The sequence below is a fragment of the Capra hircus genome, chromosome 15 (assembly GCF_001704415.2).
Source record: "Capra hircus breed San Clemente chromosome 15, ASM170441v1, whole genome shotgun sequence".
Lineage (NCBI taxonomy): Eukaryota > Metazoa > Chordata > Mammalia > Artiodactyla > Bovidae > Capra > Capra hircus.
In genome coordinates, this window is record NC_030822.1 from 44,406,594 (window position 1) to 44,422,598 (window position 16,005).

Genomic DNA, 16,005 nt, shown 5'->3' on the forward strand with positions numbered 1-16,005 from the left:
ATAGAGAATGTAATGGTGGTTACCAGGGGCTGAGAGTGAGGGAATTGGGGATATGTTGTTTAAGGTTACAAACTTGGAGCTAGTAGATAAATAAGTCCTGGAGAGCTAATGCACAGCGTAATGGTTATAGTCATAAATACTACCTTATAAAGTTCAAAGTTGCTGAGAGACTAGATCTTAATTGACCTCACCCCAGGAAAAGAAATGATAATTCTGTGCAGTCATAGAGGTGTTAGCTGATGGTATAGGTGGTAATCATATTGCAGTATACAAATATATCAAATGAACACATTGTATACCTTAAATTTACACAGTGTTTTGTGTTAATTATATTTCAATAAAAAAAGAAATGAAATAACAAGTTTAGAGTTTTAATGAATGGTTAGAGAACCAGATAGTTAAAAGAATTCCTTGACTTCTCTGGTGGCTAAGTGGTAAAGACTCCATCTGCCAGTGCAGGGGACTTGAGTTTGATCCCTGGTCCAGAAAGGGTCTCACACGCCACCAAACAACTTGGGCCTGTGTGCCACAAGTATTCAGCCTGCTTTAGAGCCCAGGAGCTGCAACAGCTGAGCCCACCTGATGCAACTGTGGAAGCACACACACTCTGCCGCCTGTGCTCCACAAAGAGAAGCCACTGCAAGAAGCTGGAGCACTGCAACTAGAGGGTAGCCCTGCTCACCACAACTAGAGAAAGCCCTGAGTAGCAGTGAAGAACCGGCACAGACAAAAATAATTAAATAAATTTTTGAATTAAAAAAAAAAGAGAATTTCTTAATTATTATAGTAGTAGGATAGTAACTTCTAAAAACAAAATCCAAAGTTTGATCCTGAAGTCACCTAAAATTCAATGCAAGTTGAGTTCATGGCCTCAACTAGGCCTCTTATGTCAGAGCTGCAGTATTGATTGGAAAAGAACGGACCCTTATAATTGGAAGAATATTTGAGTCGATTTCAATAAATCTGATTACCCTGAACCCCTCATATCTTGCTGTACCTCCATGCTGAAAAACAATCATTTCTGCTTGTGTTGGTTGCCTGAAGACCTTGTAACAACCTCACCGGAGATTCTTGATTTGTAAGTCTATGCTAGTTCACCTCTAAATCTAGTCCCACCACCTCTCATTTCTTTGTGATCCATAATTAAACTCAGATCTGCCACAATCTTAAGTCTGAATACCAAAATAATTTCCTAAATTTATATTGGCAGAAACCTGAGGAACATATATGGGAATGGATTTTAAGTGTTACAGCAAGACAAAGGAAGGTAATAGTTGATCATTCTGAATTTACTGATGTAGGTATACCTATTGGAAATGTGGGTTCTTTTCACTTTGGGGTAGTTATGAATAAATGCTGCTGTGTATGTTCATCTACCAGCTTTTGTGTGGGTTTATGTTTTCATTTCTCTTGGCCATCTACCTAGTTTTATGGAATTGCTGGGTCTGTGATTAACATTTGGAGGAACTGCCAAACTATTTTCCAAAATGGTTGCACTATTTTACATTCCCACATGTGGTGTATGAAGATCCCAATTATAATTAATAAATTAATATTAATTTATCTGCCATTTATCATTATCTGTCTTCTTGATAGCCATTCTATAGTTAGTGTGAAGTGGTATCTCACTGTGGATTTTTTGATTCACATATTTTTTTTTAGCTAATGATGTTGAGTATCTTTTCATGTTTTTTAGGTCATATGTATATTTGTCCTTTGTCCATTTAAAAATGTGGTCATTTGTCTTTTAATTATTGAGTTGTAGAAGTTTTTTATATGTTCTGGATACGTGTGTTATTAAATTTATGATTTGCTGCTATTTTCTCACATTGTGTCATCTTTGCACTTTTTTGATGATGTCTATCAAAGCATAAAATCATGGCATCTGGTCCCATCACTTCATGGCAAATAGATGGGGAAGCAATGGAAACAGTGACAGACTTTATTTTCTTGGGCTTCAAAAATCACTACAGATAGTGACTGCAGACATGAAATTAAAAGAAGCTCGCTCCTTGGAAGATAAGCTATGACAAACCTAGACAGCATATTAAAAAGCAGAGACATTACTTTGCTGATAAAGGTCTGTCTAGTCAAAGCTATGGTTTTTCCATTAGTCATGTATGGATGTGACAGTTGGATCAAAGAAAGCTGAGAGCCAAAGAATTGATGCTTTTGGACTGTGGTGTTGGAGAAGACCCTTGAGAGTCCCTTGCACTGCAAGGAGATCAAACCAGTTAATCCAAAAGGAAATCAGTCCTAAATATCATTGGAAGGACTGATGCTGAAGCTGCAATATTTTTGCCACCTGATGTGAAGAGCCAACTCATTAGAAAAGACCCTGATGCTGGGAAAGATTGAAGACAGGAGGAGAAGGGGATGACAGAAGATGAGATGGTTGGATGGCATCACCAGTTACATGGACATGAGTTTAAGCAAGCTCTGGGAGATGGTGTAGGACAGGGAAGCCTGGTGTGCTGCAGTCCATGAGTTTGCAGAGTCAGACTTGACTGAGCGACTGAACAACCACAATCAAAGCATAAAGTTTTCAGTTTTGATGAAGTTTAATTTATCTGTTTTTTTCTTTCATTGCTCATGCTTTTGGTATCATATCTACAAAGGGTTTGTATAACTTGAGGTCATGAAGATTTACTATGTTTTCTTCTAAGAGTTTCATAGTGCTCTTAAGTTTAGGTCTAGGATCCACTAAAACTAATTTGAGGGGATGAAGTAAGGAAGAGGTCTAACATTCACTCTTTAGCATATGGAAATCTAGTTGTCTGGGCACTATTTATTGAAAAAATTTCTTTATGGATTCTACATGATTGGTTCTTAAATGTTATAAAATAATTTCTGCCTTTTAAGATGTGACATTAAATGAAACAACATGTATGAAAGTGCCTTGTATCATGCAAGGCATAGTTGGCTCTCAACAAGGTCTTGGCTCCCTTATCCAAAAATCAGTTGACCATAAGTATAAGGATTTATTTCTGGACTCGCAATTCTGTTCCATTAATCTATGTATCTATCCTTATGTCATTACCACACAATCTTTTGTTACCAAAGCTTTGTAGTAAACTTCAAAATTATTCTTCTTTTTCAAGACTGTTTTGGCTAATCTCGATCTCTTTCATTTCCATATGAATTTTAGGGCCAGCTATATATCTCTTGAACAAAAAAGCCAGCTGGGATGTTGACAGGAGTATGTTGAACCATAGATCATTTGAGGGAGTATTGCCATCTTAACAATATTAAGTCTCCCAAACCAGGAGCATGGATATTTTTCTACTTATTTGTCTTCTTTAATTTCTTTCAACAAAGTTTTTTACTTTTCAGGATACTGTTTTTTCACTTCTTTTGTTAAATTTATTCCTAAGTATTTTATTCTCTTTGAAGCTAGTATAAATGGAATTGCTTTCTTGGGTTCATTTTTTGATTATTTATCCCTAGTATGGAGAAACAAAATGGATTTTTTGCATGTTGATCTAGTACCCTGAAGCCTTTATGATCTCATTTTTAGTTTAATACTTTTCCAGTGGGTTTTTTAGGATCTTTCTGTATACAGAATCATGTCATTTACAAATAGCGATAATTCTGCCTCTTCCTTTTCAATCTCTAATGCCTTTTACTGAGGCCTCCTTTTAAATGGAATCTTCAGTAGTTATGTTTAGTTGTCTGGCCATTTAGTTGTCCTGCCATGTATTTTTTTTTTAATACTAGTAATTTCACTGTAAACATACACAGACTAATGTATTAAGATCCTAATATGTCAATTCTAAGTATATACTGAGTTTAAAAGGATTTTTTGCATTTTTTAATATTTTATATATATATTCTAAATTCTAGGGGTGCTACAGAATGCATATAATGCATAAAAAATTGAAGTTTTCATTCTGATATTGGTAATTTAAACCTTATTAGAAACTTGAATGTTTAAATATATCTTTATCCATGAATTTAAGTATCTTGTTTTTACTTTTTATAATTATTTTTAAAAGAAGCTCTAGTGTGGGTAATTCTAAAACTTAATTTAGGTGCAAAATATAAACAGCATAAAAATAATTAGGTATCTTTATAATTATCAGCATTGTGTATTTAAGTTATTATATACAAGGGTTAAAAAACCCTTGTGATTGAAAATATTAAATGAACTAAATCATGATAAAGTCCTTTTGGACTCTGTTAAGCCAGGACATTATTCTGTTTCCCTTGCTGAACACAACCAATGAAAGTTTGTATCTCTCTGATATCTTCATGGTTTTCTTTGCTGTCTACTCACAATATACTTTATTATTTCCTTCTTAATACTTTAAGATACCTTTAGCAAAAACAATTTGAGTGACCATCTAAATAGGTATAGCGACCAAATTACAAAAAAAGGAGAAACTAATGGTAAGGTGGTTAAGGACACTAAAAGCACAGTGCTGAGAGTAAAATTATTGTTTCTAACTAGAAGATACAAAGAATTATACTGACTGAGTCACTCCTCACTTTTCCATACCTTTTCAGTTTTCAGAGTTTTTCTTTACAGTATTTTATAAGGGGCTTCATGGAAGGAAAAAGAAGAGGAAGTAGTGTAGTCAGGGTTACAAATGAAAGGAAATCTATTTGGGTAAGATTTGAAAGGCATGTATGTTGAAATGCTTGCTTTGTTAATATATTAAATTCCTAAGTCTCTATAGTGTTTCATGTAATTTTATTCTCTAGATTGTTTTTTCCTATTACTCTGGCCATTATGTTTAACCTTTAAATAACAAAAGTTAGAAAATCAGAGGTTTTTAAAAGATCCCCACTAGCTTGAGTTAACAGAGCATCATGAGAATCCTGTCATGTCGTGTTTAACACTGCTCCTCTCTGTTAGCATGTATGTTGGAAATAGCACACTATTTTATGTCCATGTTTAGAGAGTATTTCTTAGGTAAGTCAACCAATAAGATGATCATATTACCTTTGGGAAGCTCCTTAGCCTCACTGTAAGGATTTTATATGTAATGCTCTTTCATTTTGCTTGTTCCTCAGCAATTAACCCTGAGCGAATTGCTTACGTTTCTTCGAGGAGCTGCTCGATTCCAGATGAGAGCTACGGCTGCCTTTCTTCGAACATTCCTGCGCTAGAATTGATGGCTCTGTATGTGGCAGCTGCCATGCATGACTATGACCATCCGGGACGGACAAATGCGTTCCTAGTGGCTACCAATGCCCCTCAGGTAGGAAAGAACTTTTTCAGAAAGTCTAAGGAATGATTCTGAAATTTTACAGCCAGGCTACATTTCCTTTTGCACACCATTCTTCAGTTGAAGCATTCTGCTGTTGGATAAAACACATCGATATGACATGTGCTAAAGAGTTAGGGAAAGATAGTCAACTGGAAGATAAATAAAAATATTCCTGAAAGAATAATTCACTGTTTTTATGAAATTCTGGAGTCCTGTGCTGTCAGTATCTTTGCCTTTGATCAAATTGGTAAGATTTTGACTAGCTGGTAAGACTTACTCTTCCTTCTAGCCATATCCTTCATATGCCTAAAAACTATAATAACTGAGAATTGTTATTATTTTTGTTGCTGTCCTCTTTTTTTCCTCTAAGACATGCCATAATATGCAATCTCTTAACTCAGCATATATTCATGTATGTAAAAAATCTTCTAGTACATTGATTTTGAATTCAGTATAGTTGATAAGGTGCAAGGTTTCTTTAGGGTCACAATTTGCATAAGAGGTAGGAGTTTCCAACAAATGGATGCAGTAATTTTCATAGCTTTAAATATTAGGACTTGGAACTAAATACAGGCAGCCCTCCATATCCAGGGGTTCTGCCTCCCTGGATTCAATCAACTGTAGATCAAAAATATTTGAAAATTTTAAAAATTACAGAAAGTTCCAGAAAGCAAAACTTAAATTTACTGCATACTAGTAACTATTTACATTGTATTAGGTATTATAAGTAATCTAGAGAAGATTTAAAGTATACAGCAGATGTGCATCGGATATATGAAAATACTGCATTACTTTATATATATTTTATATGAGCATCTGCAGGGGTCCTAGAACCAATTCCCTGAAGATACTGAGGGATGGCTGTGCTTGGTTTTCAGCAGAATTTAGTGTGATGACTTAGCAACTAAAAGACAAAAACAAAGTATGGTTGTGAGTTTTTGTTTAGGCAGATGATTCCTGAAATGTCAGCTTTGTATTTCTGCCTGCCTGCCTGGCTTACAAAGAGCAAGTTGTCAATATTGTTTACTGAATTCGTCTTACTTCCTCACTTTGTTGCTTTATGTTCAAACCTCAGTTCTGATTCTTTCATCTTTTATAGCCATTCTCCCTGTTCCTCTTCTCATTACTCTTTCTTTCACACACTTCCAGAACTTAAAATATAGGAGATAGTTTCTCTAGCCAGAACAAGAATAGGATGCAGAGAGAGAAAATTAAAAGTGCTAGGTAATTCATTTTCTCTAATTAGACTTTATTCATAGCTCATGATTCCACAGGTAACTTTTAGATGAATTTCAATCTAGATACTGATGTTTTTCCACTTTCTAAGAAATACTTTGGGAGATATTACCCACTTATAAGCACATTTCCTCATTTGCAATCCCACTCTACAAGAATCAGATGCCCATTTTCTCTAGCCTAGCACTTCATAATCTTTGAAAATCCTAGTTCTATAGCAAGTCACAGACTGGCATCTGGGGATGGAGAGACCTGAGCTTGATTTCTGGTTACCCACTATTAGCTGTGTGACATTAGGCAATTAACCCTTATCTTTCTGAACCTCAAAATATGTACCTGATGTGACCACGGGTACAAAGAGATAACATTTGGGAGGTTTTCTCCTGAATCAGATTATCACGTAGACAGAAATCATTTACTATTCTATTCCACTCTCTACTTTCATTCTCTTTATTAGCATTGAGTATAGGTGAGTCAGACTTGTGTATTACCTCTTCTTCAGGGATATTACAAGTTAGTGAATTCTAGTGTTATTTGTCTTGCAGATAGTTTAAAACAATGACACATGAATGTATTCAATAATTTATATGTTATGTACTCAAAACTGTTGTCCTGAACAAAATACAAACATAAAGTCTAGACACTGTCAATAACTATGTGTTATTTCTAAACTCTCATTGTTAAGGACAGCCAAGAGATGAAGCAGTGAGAAGGGCCAGAATGAAAAGGAAATTGATCAGAGAGTTCAGCTGTGAAAAAGTATAGCCTTTTCCCTGGTCTCCATGCTTACTTCCTGATGCTCTTCAGTCCGGGTTCAACACACAGCAGCCAGAGGGGCCCTGCTCTGCCCTGAACCCTCACTGCTAGTAAAAGACAATCATTACAGTAGCTCAGAAGGTCCTACACGATTTAGCCCCCATTCATTCTCCTCTTTAAACTCACTCAGGTCTAGCCTCACTGGGTTCCTTGCTATTTCCTCCTGTGTCCCAGGCACACTGCCTTTCTGAGAACCTGGCCTCTTTCTGTTCTCTCGCCCAGAGTGCTCTTTCCCTACACATCTGTAAAGATCACTTTGTGACTTCCTTCCACCTAAAATTTCAAAAGCTCCTCCATGATGTTCATTATGTTCCTCCTCTGATTTGTTTTTTCCACAGCAACGACCATTTAGCAAACTATGTATTTTGTTGTGTATATTTGAGTGGAATATAAGTTTCTATGAGGGCAGACATTTTTCTTTTATTCCCTAATACCTAGAATGATGCCTAGCACACAAAAGGCATTCAGGAAACATATTGAATGTTGAAGGATGCCTAATTTCTTTGCTCTGCCAGGCTGCTAAGCTTGTCTGAAATATACTCCATTGTTCCCAAAGTAATGAGGTTCACCAGACCTTCTTCAGCTAGTGCCTATGATAAGGACTCTTGTGAAAACTTGAGGCTTAACCTATTTATTAGGTAATAAAGCAGTCTCTCTCATTTTAGGAAGCTCAGTTAAGTCTAATCAGGCCATAATTAGTGAAAGATACTATTGCTCTGGTGTATGATAGAAAGGGACAATAGGGCATAATACCACCAATAGGATCAAGCATTCTCCTTTCTCATGGTAAGGGAAGTGTGTGGTAAGACTCAGGAAGACTATTTTGAATCCTTGCCATAAAAGAAGGGAAAAGATTTAGTCAAGTTTATCCTGGAGGGACATCAGTATTAAAATTCTAAGAGATTTCTGAGCTATTCAAGTGAATGGTTGGCTGGAAGATGCTAATTAGTGATTGAGATATTAGAGTTTGAATTGGGTTGGCCAAAAAGTTTGTTCAGTTAGTGAACACATTCAACAAAGTTCTTGGTAAAAATGAAATATATGTCTTTTATTTGTACTTAAAACTGAGCGAACTTTTTTGCCAGTGCAGTTGGCCAAAACATTTTGATTTGGGGTGAAAGGAAACAAAACTGAGAGCTATAGATCTGAGACAGTCATAAACATTTGTCCCCCCAAATATGGATCAAGATGGCAACTAAACAGGTGCATTTTTCCCCCTTTCCTCCTGATCAAAATAATAATAAAAGATAAAATGCATTACAACAGAGAGGAGTAGGCAGAAGGATATTATCACCAGTAAGTTAAAGAATTTCATACTGTTTTTGGAAAATGAAAATCATGTGGGCAAATATAACGAGATTAAAATACACTGGAAAGGAAGCCAAAGCTTGAGTGGAACCCTGGCAACTCCTGATGCCACTGCCCTTGTCTGCTACACACACACACACACACCCCTCTCTCTCACACACACACCCCTCTCTCTCACACACACACACCTCTCACACTCCCACACACACACACCTCTCCCATACGCCTTAAAGCAAGGCTACCGTGACTTATCTATTCACTTCTAGGCAGAAAACATATCTCTTAAATACTGAAGGAAATGGCCAGAAGAGATTTAGTACTCCAGAGTAAATCCTTCTCATTTTGGAAATTACACTGGTAATTCCAAAGCAAAACCTGCTAGGTAAACAAGCCCCACCCACATTAACAGGCTTCCTACTCATCCTTCCCAATTAAAGGGACTCAGCAGTAAAACATACACAAGGCTATGAGATGCATACTGAAGGACAGGCACTATTCTAGGCAATACTGTTGAACAAAACAGGCAGAAAATACATTCTTCCCATATGGAACTCACACTCTAGTAAAGTAAGAAGAAACCAACGTGTGTGTGTGTGTGTGTGTGTGTGTGTGTGTAAAAGAGAGATGATTATGACATAAGTGCTAGGAGAAAAGTAAAACGGGAGGAGATGGTGCTGGCATAGAAGGATTATTTTCAAGTTAAGAGTTCTGTGTCCAGCTAAGCTACAGTTGAGTGTTAAGAGCAAAATAAAAAGTCTTGGGTATACAAAGATTTAAAAAAATCATGTTCCATCCATCCTATCTGAGAAAGTTACATAAAAATGTGTTTTAGGTAAAACAAGGGTGATAAACTATGACAAAGGGTCTTAGAAGATACAGGATTACCAGAAATTTTAGAATGTAGAACTTGAGAGTAAAGGAATCCCTAGATGGAAGCTGTTCATCAAAACTATTTCTTTAAATAGAAGCACTTCTTAAAAAAACAAAACAAAACAAAACGTAGCTGCATTGTTTCTGCTGCACCTAATTTGTTTACTGCCTCTATTGGATTTTCTTTTCAGTTAGGAATATTAGTTTTTTAATGACAACTGTCCTTCTTAATCCAAGATTTTTCACTTCAGAAAGATTAAAATACATTATGACTGTGACCTAGAGATTTACTTTAACGTCTCCTTTTTCTTGTGGTTCAACAGGAGACATTTGTTCAGATTTGTCATAGTCTTCCTGTTTGATCTAAGTGTTTATGTCTGATGGGTTTTTCTTTTTGCTCATTTATTGAAAAGTATTTATTATTTGTTAAGATTAATTCCATCCTTTTGTATTAAACCTCATTCCATTTCAAATCTTTTTGACTCTGGGTAAAGGTAAACTTTATGACCAACTAATTTGCTTTCGGAGAAGGCAATGGCACCCCACTCCAGTACTCTTGCCTGGAAAATCCCATGGACAGAGGAGCCTGGTAGGCTGCAGTCCTTGGGGTCGCTAGGAGTCAGACATGACTGAGTGACTTCACTTTCACTTTTCACTTTCATGCATTGGAGAAGGAAATGGCAACCCAGTGTTCTTGCCTGGAGAATCCCAGGGATGGGGGAGCCTGGTGGGCTGCCGTGTATGGGTCACACAGAGTCAGACACGACTGAAGTGACTTAGCAGCAATTTGCTTTACCATGTTAGAGAAGAAATGTGGAGATAAGGAAGATTCATAGTTAGAGAAAGCAGGTAGCAAGTTGTTTTAGCAAAAATTCAAAGAATGTTAGTTACTGCAGCTCTGAATTAGGGGGGAAACTGTCTCCATTTTCTAGTTGTCAAGGTGTCCTCAGTAAAAGCCAGCTGAGGCTTCATTATCTGTTTTACCTGGAATGCTTTCCTCCCTGAAGTTAAGCCTGGCTTGTTGCTCTATGTGTGACCATCCAGTGTTCTTCCTAAAGTAGAATTTGCCTCTTCCTTACTGCTCCATGATTCTTGCCTCCACTAAGCCATGAGGTAGTCAATCAGTTTACTGGGGTCCAGGAGAGGCCTCCTTCCCCTTATTCTCCAGGTGGGTTTTTCCTTCTTAGGCGATGACTCAGATGGCCTTTCCTCAATCCATTCCCCATATTTACCATGTCTTTAAAGCTTCTAGTATTGCGATTATATCTAGACTCTAATATTGATTCAGATTTCTTTTCATCCTCATTTTATATTTCTTTGGTAATGTCAAAGGGCAATTTGGATGCTGCAGGAATTCTGAACTACTGGTTTTTGTTTCCTTGTTTTTTTAACTGATCTCATTACCTGAGAGTTTAAGTCTGGTAGCTTTAGAGGACACTCATTATGCACTGTGGTTTATTGACCTGGGAGTTTGATTACTTCTTCATGAACAAAGCTATTCTGATCATTTATCAGTCTTTATTGGATTTAAACATGAGTTAGTTAAATCACTTTTATATGTAAGTTGACTTCTTAGGAAGTCTTTGACATTTAACATGTTCACTATTTTAATTTGACACATATATTGTAATATGATTACCACCACAGCAATAGCTAACACGTCCATCACATCACATAATTAACTTCTTCATGTGTGTGGTAAGAATATTTAAAATCTAGTCTTTAGCAACTTTTTAGTACATAATATAGGATTGTATAATCACAATGCTGTACATTAGATCTCCAGAACTTATTCAACTTTGAAATATATTTATTTACTTTGCTGTGCTAATTCTTATTTGTTGCCCACAGGATTTTTTTTTAATTCCATAATACGTAAATTTTATTGAAGTATAGTTGACTTACAGTGTTTCAGATGCTCAGCAAGGTGATTCAGTTATACATGAACCAAATTTATTTTTCAGATCGTTTTCCATTATAGGGTTCTTACAAGATTTTGACCGTAGTTCCCTGTGCTGTACAGTGAATGCACACAGGATCTTTGATCTTCATTGCAGCATACAGGATCTTTAGTTGTGGCATGGGGATCTCATTCTGTGCTCCCTGCATTGGAAGCCTGTAGTCTTAGCCACTGGACCGTCAAGGAAGTCCCATTCATCTTCTGAATGCATGTTTGTACCCTTAGACCACTGTCTCCCAATTTCCCCATCTTCTTGTAACCACCTAGTTCTACTGTAAATAGAGTTCAGTTTTAGATTAAACATAAGTGATATCAGCATTTGTTTTTTTCTGTCTAACTTATCTCACTTAGCATATTGTTGTCAAGGTCCCTCTAGGCTACGATGCCCGTCTTTCTCATGGCTAACAAATATTCCACTCTATGTATATATATTGCATCTTCTTTATCTATTCACCCATTGATGGACATAGATTTTTTTCAACCTTTTTGTGACCCAAAGTTTAAATCATCATTGCTAACATTAAAATAAAATGATGTTTTTAAAAAATCAAATGGTAAATATCTATGTTTATATCTAGACTATAATTTTTACAGATCTGTAAAATGACCTAATTAGGCTCAGAATATGCATTGTAGCTGAGATTATACAATATTTTTATCTGTCTTTTTCCATTAGAAAGTGCTATGAAAATAGGGACAGTGTTTTTACTTTTCATTCTCAGCCTTTAGCACTAGCTATAAGAGCTGTTTTAATGATTACTATGCTTGGGGGACTTCCCTGGCAGTCCAGGGGTTAAGACTTCCCTTTGCAATGCAGAGGTGTGGGGGTTCGATCCCAGGTCAGACCTAAGATCCCACATGCATTGTGGCCAAAAAGGAAAAAGAAAACAATGCATAAAACAGAAGCAAATTGGAACAAAATCAATAAAGACTTAAAAAATGGTCCACAAACATCTTAATTACTATGCATATTTAATAATTTTAAAAAACTTGTTAGAGATGGAATAAGCTTTAAAAATTCTGTAATCCCATGATTTTTAGAATCTATATTCCCAAATCCTAGACTACTGAGGAGGTACCTTAGGGTCTTCCACTGAAGTGAAATGGGAAAAACAGTGACTAGATCTATACCACTTGGACAGAGGATTTGTGCTTTTACCTGTTTGATACTTCTGACTCCCAGGTCCTGTGTCAGCTGGGAGTATAGGATGTGCCTTTATCATACTTATGGGTCTCCAGCTCACCGTGCACAGAATATTCTGGGTTCCTCTCCTTCAGTCACCACCATCATTCATTCCATGCTAACTAAAGAATAGTAATATATCCCTAAACCTGCTCTCTCTGTCCCTGATGACTTTATTAACAGAAGCTTTATCTGAGAAGTTTCACTGCTTTAAGGAAGCAGACCTCAAGTATCAACTTTATATCTCTTGGTAGGCAGCATGGTGTCTGCAAGGAAGATGAACTTTTGGAGACAAATTACCCTTTCACTTACTAGCTGTGAATGCTGGAAAAGTGTACCTTATCCTCTTTGCACTTCAGTCTAATCCTTTATCAAATTATCAACCCTCTACACAAGTATTAAAATGCCTGGCATGTAATAGATACTCATTGTATTCTTCCAACATGATCCTAACTCTGTTTATTACTAAAGTTCAATATCTTTTGAGATGCCTGCCTCATTTTTCTTGTTCCTTTTTAGGCAGTCTTATACAACGACAGATCTGTTTTGGAAAATCATCATGCTGCATCAGCCTGGACTCTGTATCTTTCTCGTCCAGAATACAACTTCCTTCTTAATCTTGACAATGTGGAATTCAAGCGCTTTCGTTTTTTAGTCATAGAAGCAATCCTTGCCACAGATCTTAAAAAGCATTTTGATTTCCTTGCTGAATTCAATGCCAAGGTTTGTTATGCAAATTAATTCCTGGTTTCAAAGCAGAAATTATTGTCAGTGTTACTGACAAAAGGTATTTTTTTTAACGTTAAGTCAGAATATCACTCATGAAGTCATGATAAATCTGGTAAGACAATATATATGCCAATATTAAAAAAATTATAACATGTCCAAAAATAACGATTGCTTGTGACATTTCCAATTATGTCAGTTGAAGCTTTCAGGGACAGATTTGAGAAAGTTATGCACAGTGCCAAGTAAGGCATTTTATGAAATTAAATATGTGTTTCTAAGAAGCCAGTTATGCCTGCTTTGCTGCACCTGTTTCCCTTCTCCATGTTGTGAAGTGTTTAACTGGCTGGTGTGGGAATGGAGAAGTACTTGAGAATAAAGCACTCACTGAATTGCTGTCTGTTGGGGCTGCCCACTGTGTGCAGTCATCCTAGTTAAGAATAAGGCATAAACAGGCTGAAGTCGCTGTCCTCACGGACCTCACGTTCACCATGAACTTGATCACTGCCTTTGTGTGATGGTGGTACTAATAGGAGCATGTTGTATCCCTCAGAGGTTGGGGTGAAAAACCATTGAGAACCACTGCTTTAGATTGCTGAGGGAAAGAGGCCCCATGTTTTGCAGGCAGGAAACCATTGTTTTCTTCATAACATCGTTACCCTAAAGGAAGGTGTTACCTTCAGGGTAGAGGGGCTGGGTGTCAAAGGATTGCGCACTTAAACTCCTGGAAGGAGGCCTATATATGTCACTGTTGTGATATTGATAAATGTTTATGAAAAAAATCAGTAAGACATCAGTTTGCCTTTAAACTTACTTCATGGCTGTGTAGCTCTAATTTAATTTTTATTTTTACTTAAAATTCATTTAAACGCTTAAGTCACAGTAAGTAAACAGAAGTTCTTTTTACAGATGAAAGATTATCTAGCCCAAAACTTTGGAATCTGTGTTCCTCAGAGATATCTATTCTGTAGTCTCAGGAAAATGTCACATGAGTGACACATGGGGAACAGCTTGCAGATCTTGGTTCCCTGAGCAGGGATTGAACCCACACCATGGCAGTGAAAGCACAGAGTCCTAACCACTGGACTACCAGGGAATTCCCTAGACTACATACTTTCAATCGTAAGAGCTCGCGTAAGAGCTCGCGTTTCTTTACTGTTTTCTGTAGTGATGGTCTACATAAGAGTTCCTTTAACAAAAGAGGTGGATGCCAGGGAATTCCCAGGAGGTCCAGGTTCAATCTCTGCTATGGAACTAAGATCCCTCAAGTCATGCAGCACAACAAAAAAAAAAAAAAAAAAAGGGAGGGGGGATGGTGGACACCAATAAAAATCTAATATTACAGTACAGTTCCAAAGTCACTAATCTGGCCCTTTCACTTTATTTCTTACAAGAGAAATTTGAGTTCTTGAAAAGCATGGTAATTTGCCTGATAACTACCATTTATTTAAATAACAATGTTAGCATTTACTATAAACTGTGCATTTTTCATTCGTTAATCCTCAGGCAATATGACTAGATTGATACTATTTTTCCTGTCTTATAGATGAAGAAAGATAGACTCAAAGAGCTCAAGTAATTTTTCCAGCATTACTCAATGATTGGTAAATCATACTAAGGCAGGCTTTAGAACCATAGAGATCAGCTTCTAAGACTTGTATTCTTTCAGCTATATCACGGCGCCTTTTGCAGTTAGATCCTTAAGCATTCCTTTCTGAGACAAAGAGTTAAAATTCTTATATGATTTGCTTTTGCATATAGATATATATTTTATGTCATATATACTAATATGTACAATATATAATATACACAGATTACAATTTTCTGCAGTAATCACAAATACTGAAACTCATGGTTTGTTCTGCTTGTATAATACAGTGCTCTACTTCCATTGAAACAAAGCTGTAAATGACACTTCAAAGAGAAATTTAACCCATAGAGGTACATGTCATGGCACAAACAAAATTAAAAGAAATATTTATTATTGAAATTCCTTCCTGTCCAGAGGACAGGAAACAGTTTTAAGATAATCCAGTAAAAAACAAAAGTTGGGGAATTCCCTGGCAGTCCAGTGGTTAGGACTCCATGCTTTCACTGCCAGGGGCGAGGATTCAAACCCTAATCAGGAAACTAAGATACCACAAGCCAAACAGTGCAGCCAAAAATAAACAAAACAAAAAACAGACTCTTGTGCCCTCAGTACCTACAGTAATTCTGTTTTTCCAATGATAGGCCAATGATGTAAATAGTAACGGTATAGAATGGAGTAATGAAAACGATCGCCTCTTAGTGTGCCAGGTGTGCATCAAACTGGCAGATATTAATGGCCCGACCAAAGTTCGAGACTTGCATTTGAAATGGACAGAAGGCATTGTCAATGAATTTTATGAGCAGGTAAGTTGAAATATGGGCTTGGTGGGACTTTTAAGAGCTGCCATCTGAAGACACTGCCTTTTGGATTTGGATAGCTACATTAAATACTTGAAATGAGTTGCTTTAATATTGGTTGAGTTGGTTTTAATATTGTCTCAGCTCCTTTGCCTTTGTTGCTAACACTGAAAGACAAGAAAAAAAAAAAAAAAGAAATAGCTTATTGTCAGTCTGGAGTAGGTTGAATGTACTCCAGTCTAGAGCTAAGGAAAGACTACATTATGATTCCAAGGTCTCTTTCAGCCTTGAAAACCTATATAACC

At 36.6% G+C, this 16,005-nt stretch overlaps 1 protein-coding gene across 2 annotated transcripts in view; it reads left to right on the plus strand.

Moving 5' to 3' along the window:
* PDE3B (phosphodiesterase 3B) overlaps window positions 1-16,005 on the plus strand; it is a 179,439-nt gene that overhangs the window by 156,653 nt on the left and 6,781 nt on the right. For both annotated transcript variants that reach the window (XM_018059586.1, XM_005689658.3), the window contains exons 12-14: window positions 5,017-5,204; window positions 13,106-13,309; window positions 15,545-15,706. In XM_018059586.1, the coding sequence (XP_017915075.1) occupies window positions 5,017-5,204; window positions 13,106-13,309; window positions 15,545-15,706 (554 nt within the window). The remainder of the gene's footprint in view (window positions 1-5,016; window positions 5,205-13,105; window positions 13,310-15,544; window positions 15,707-16,005) is intronic.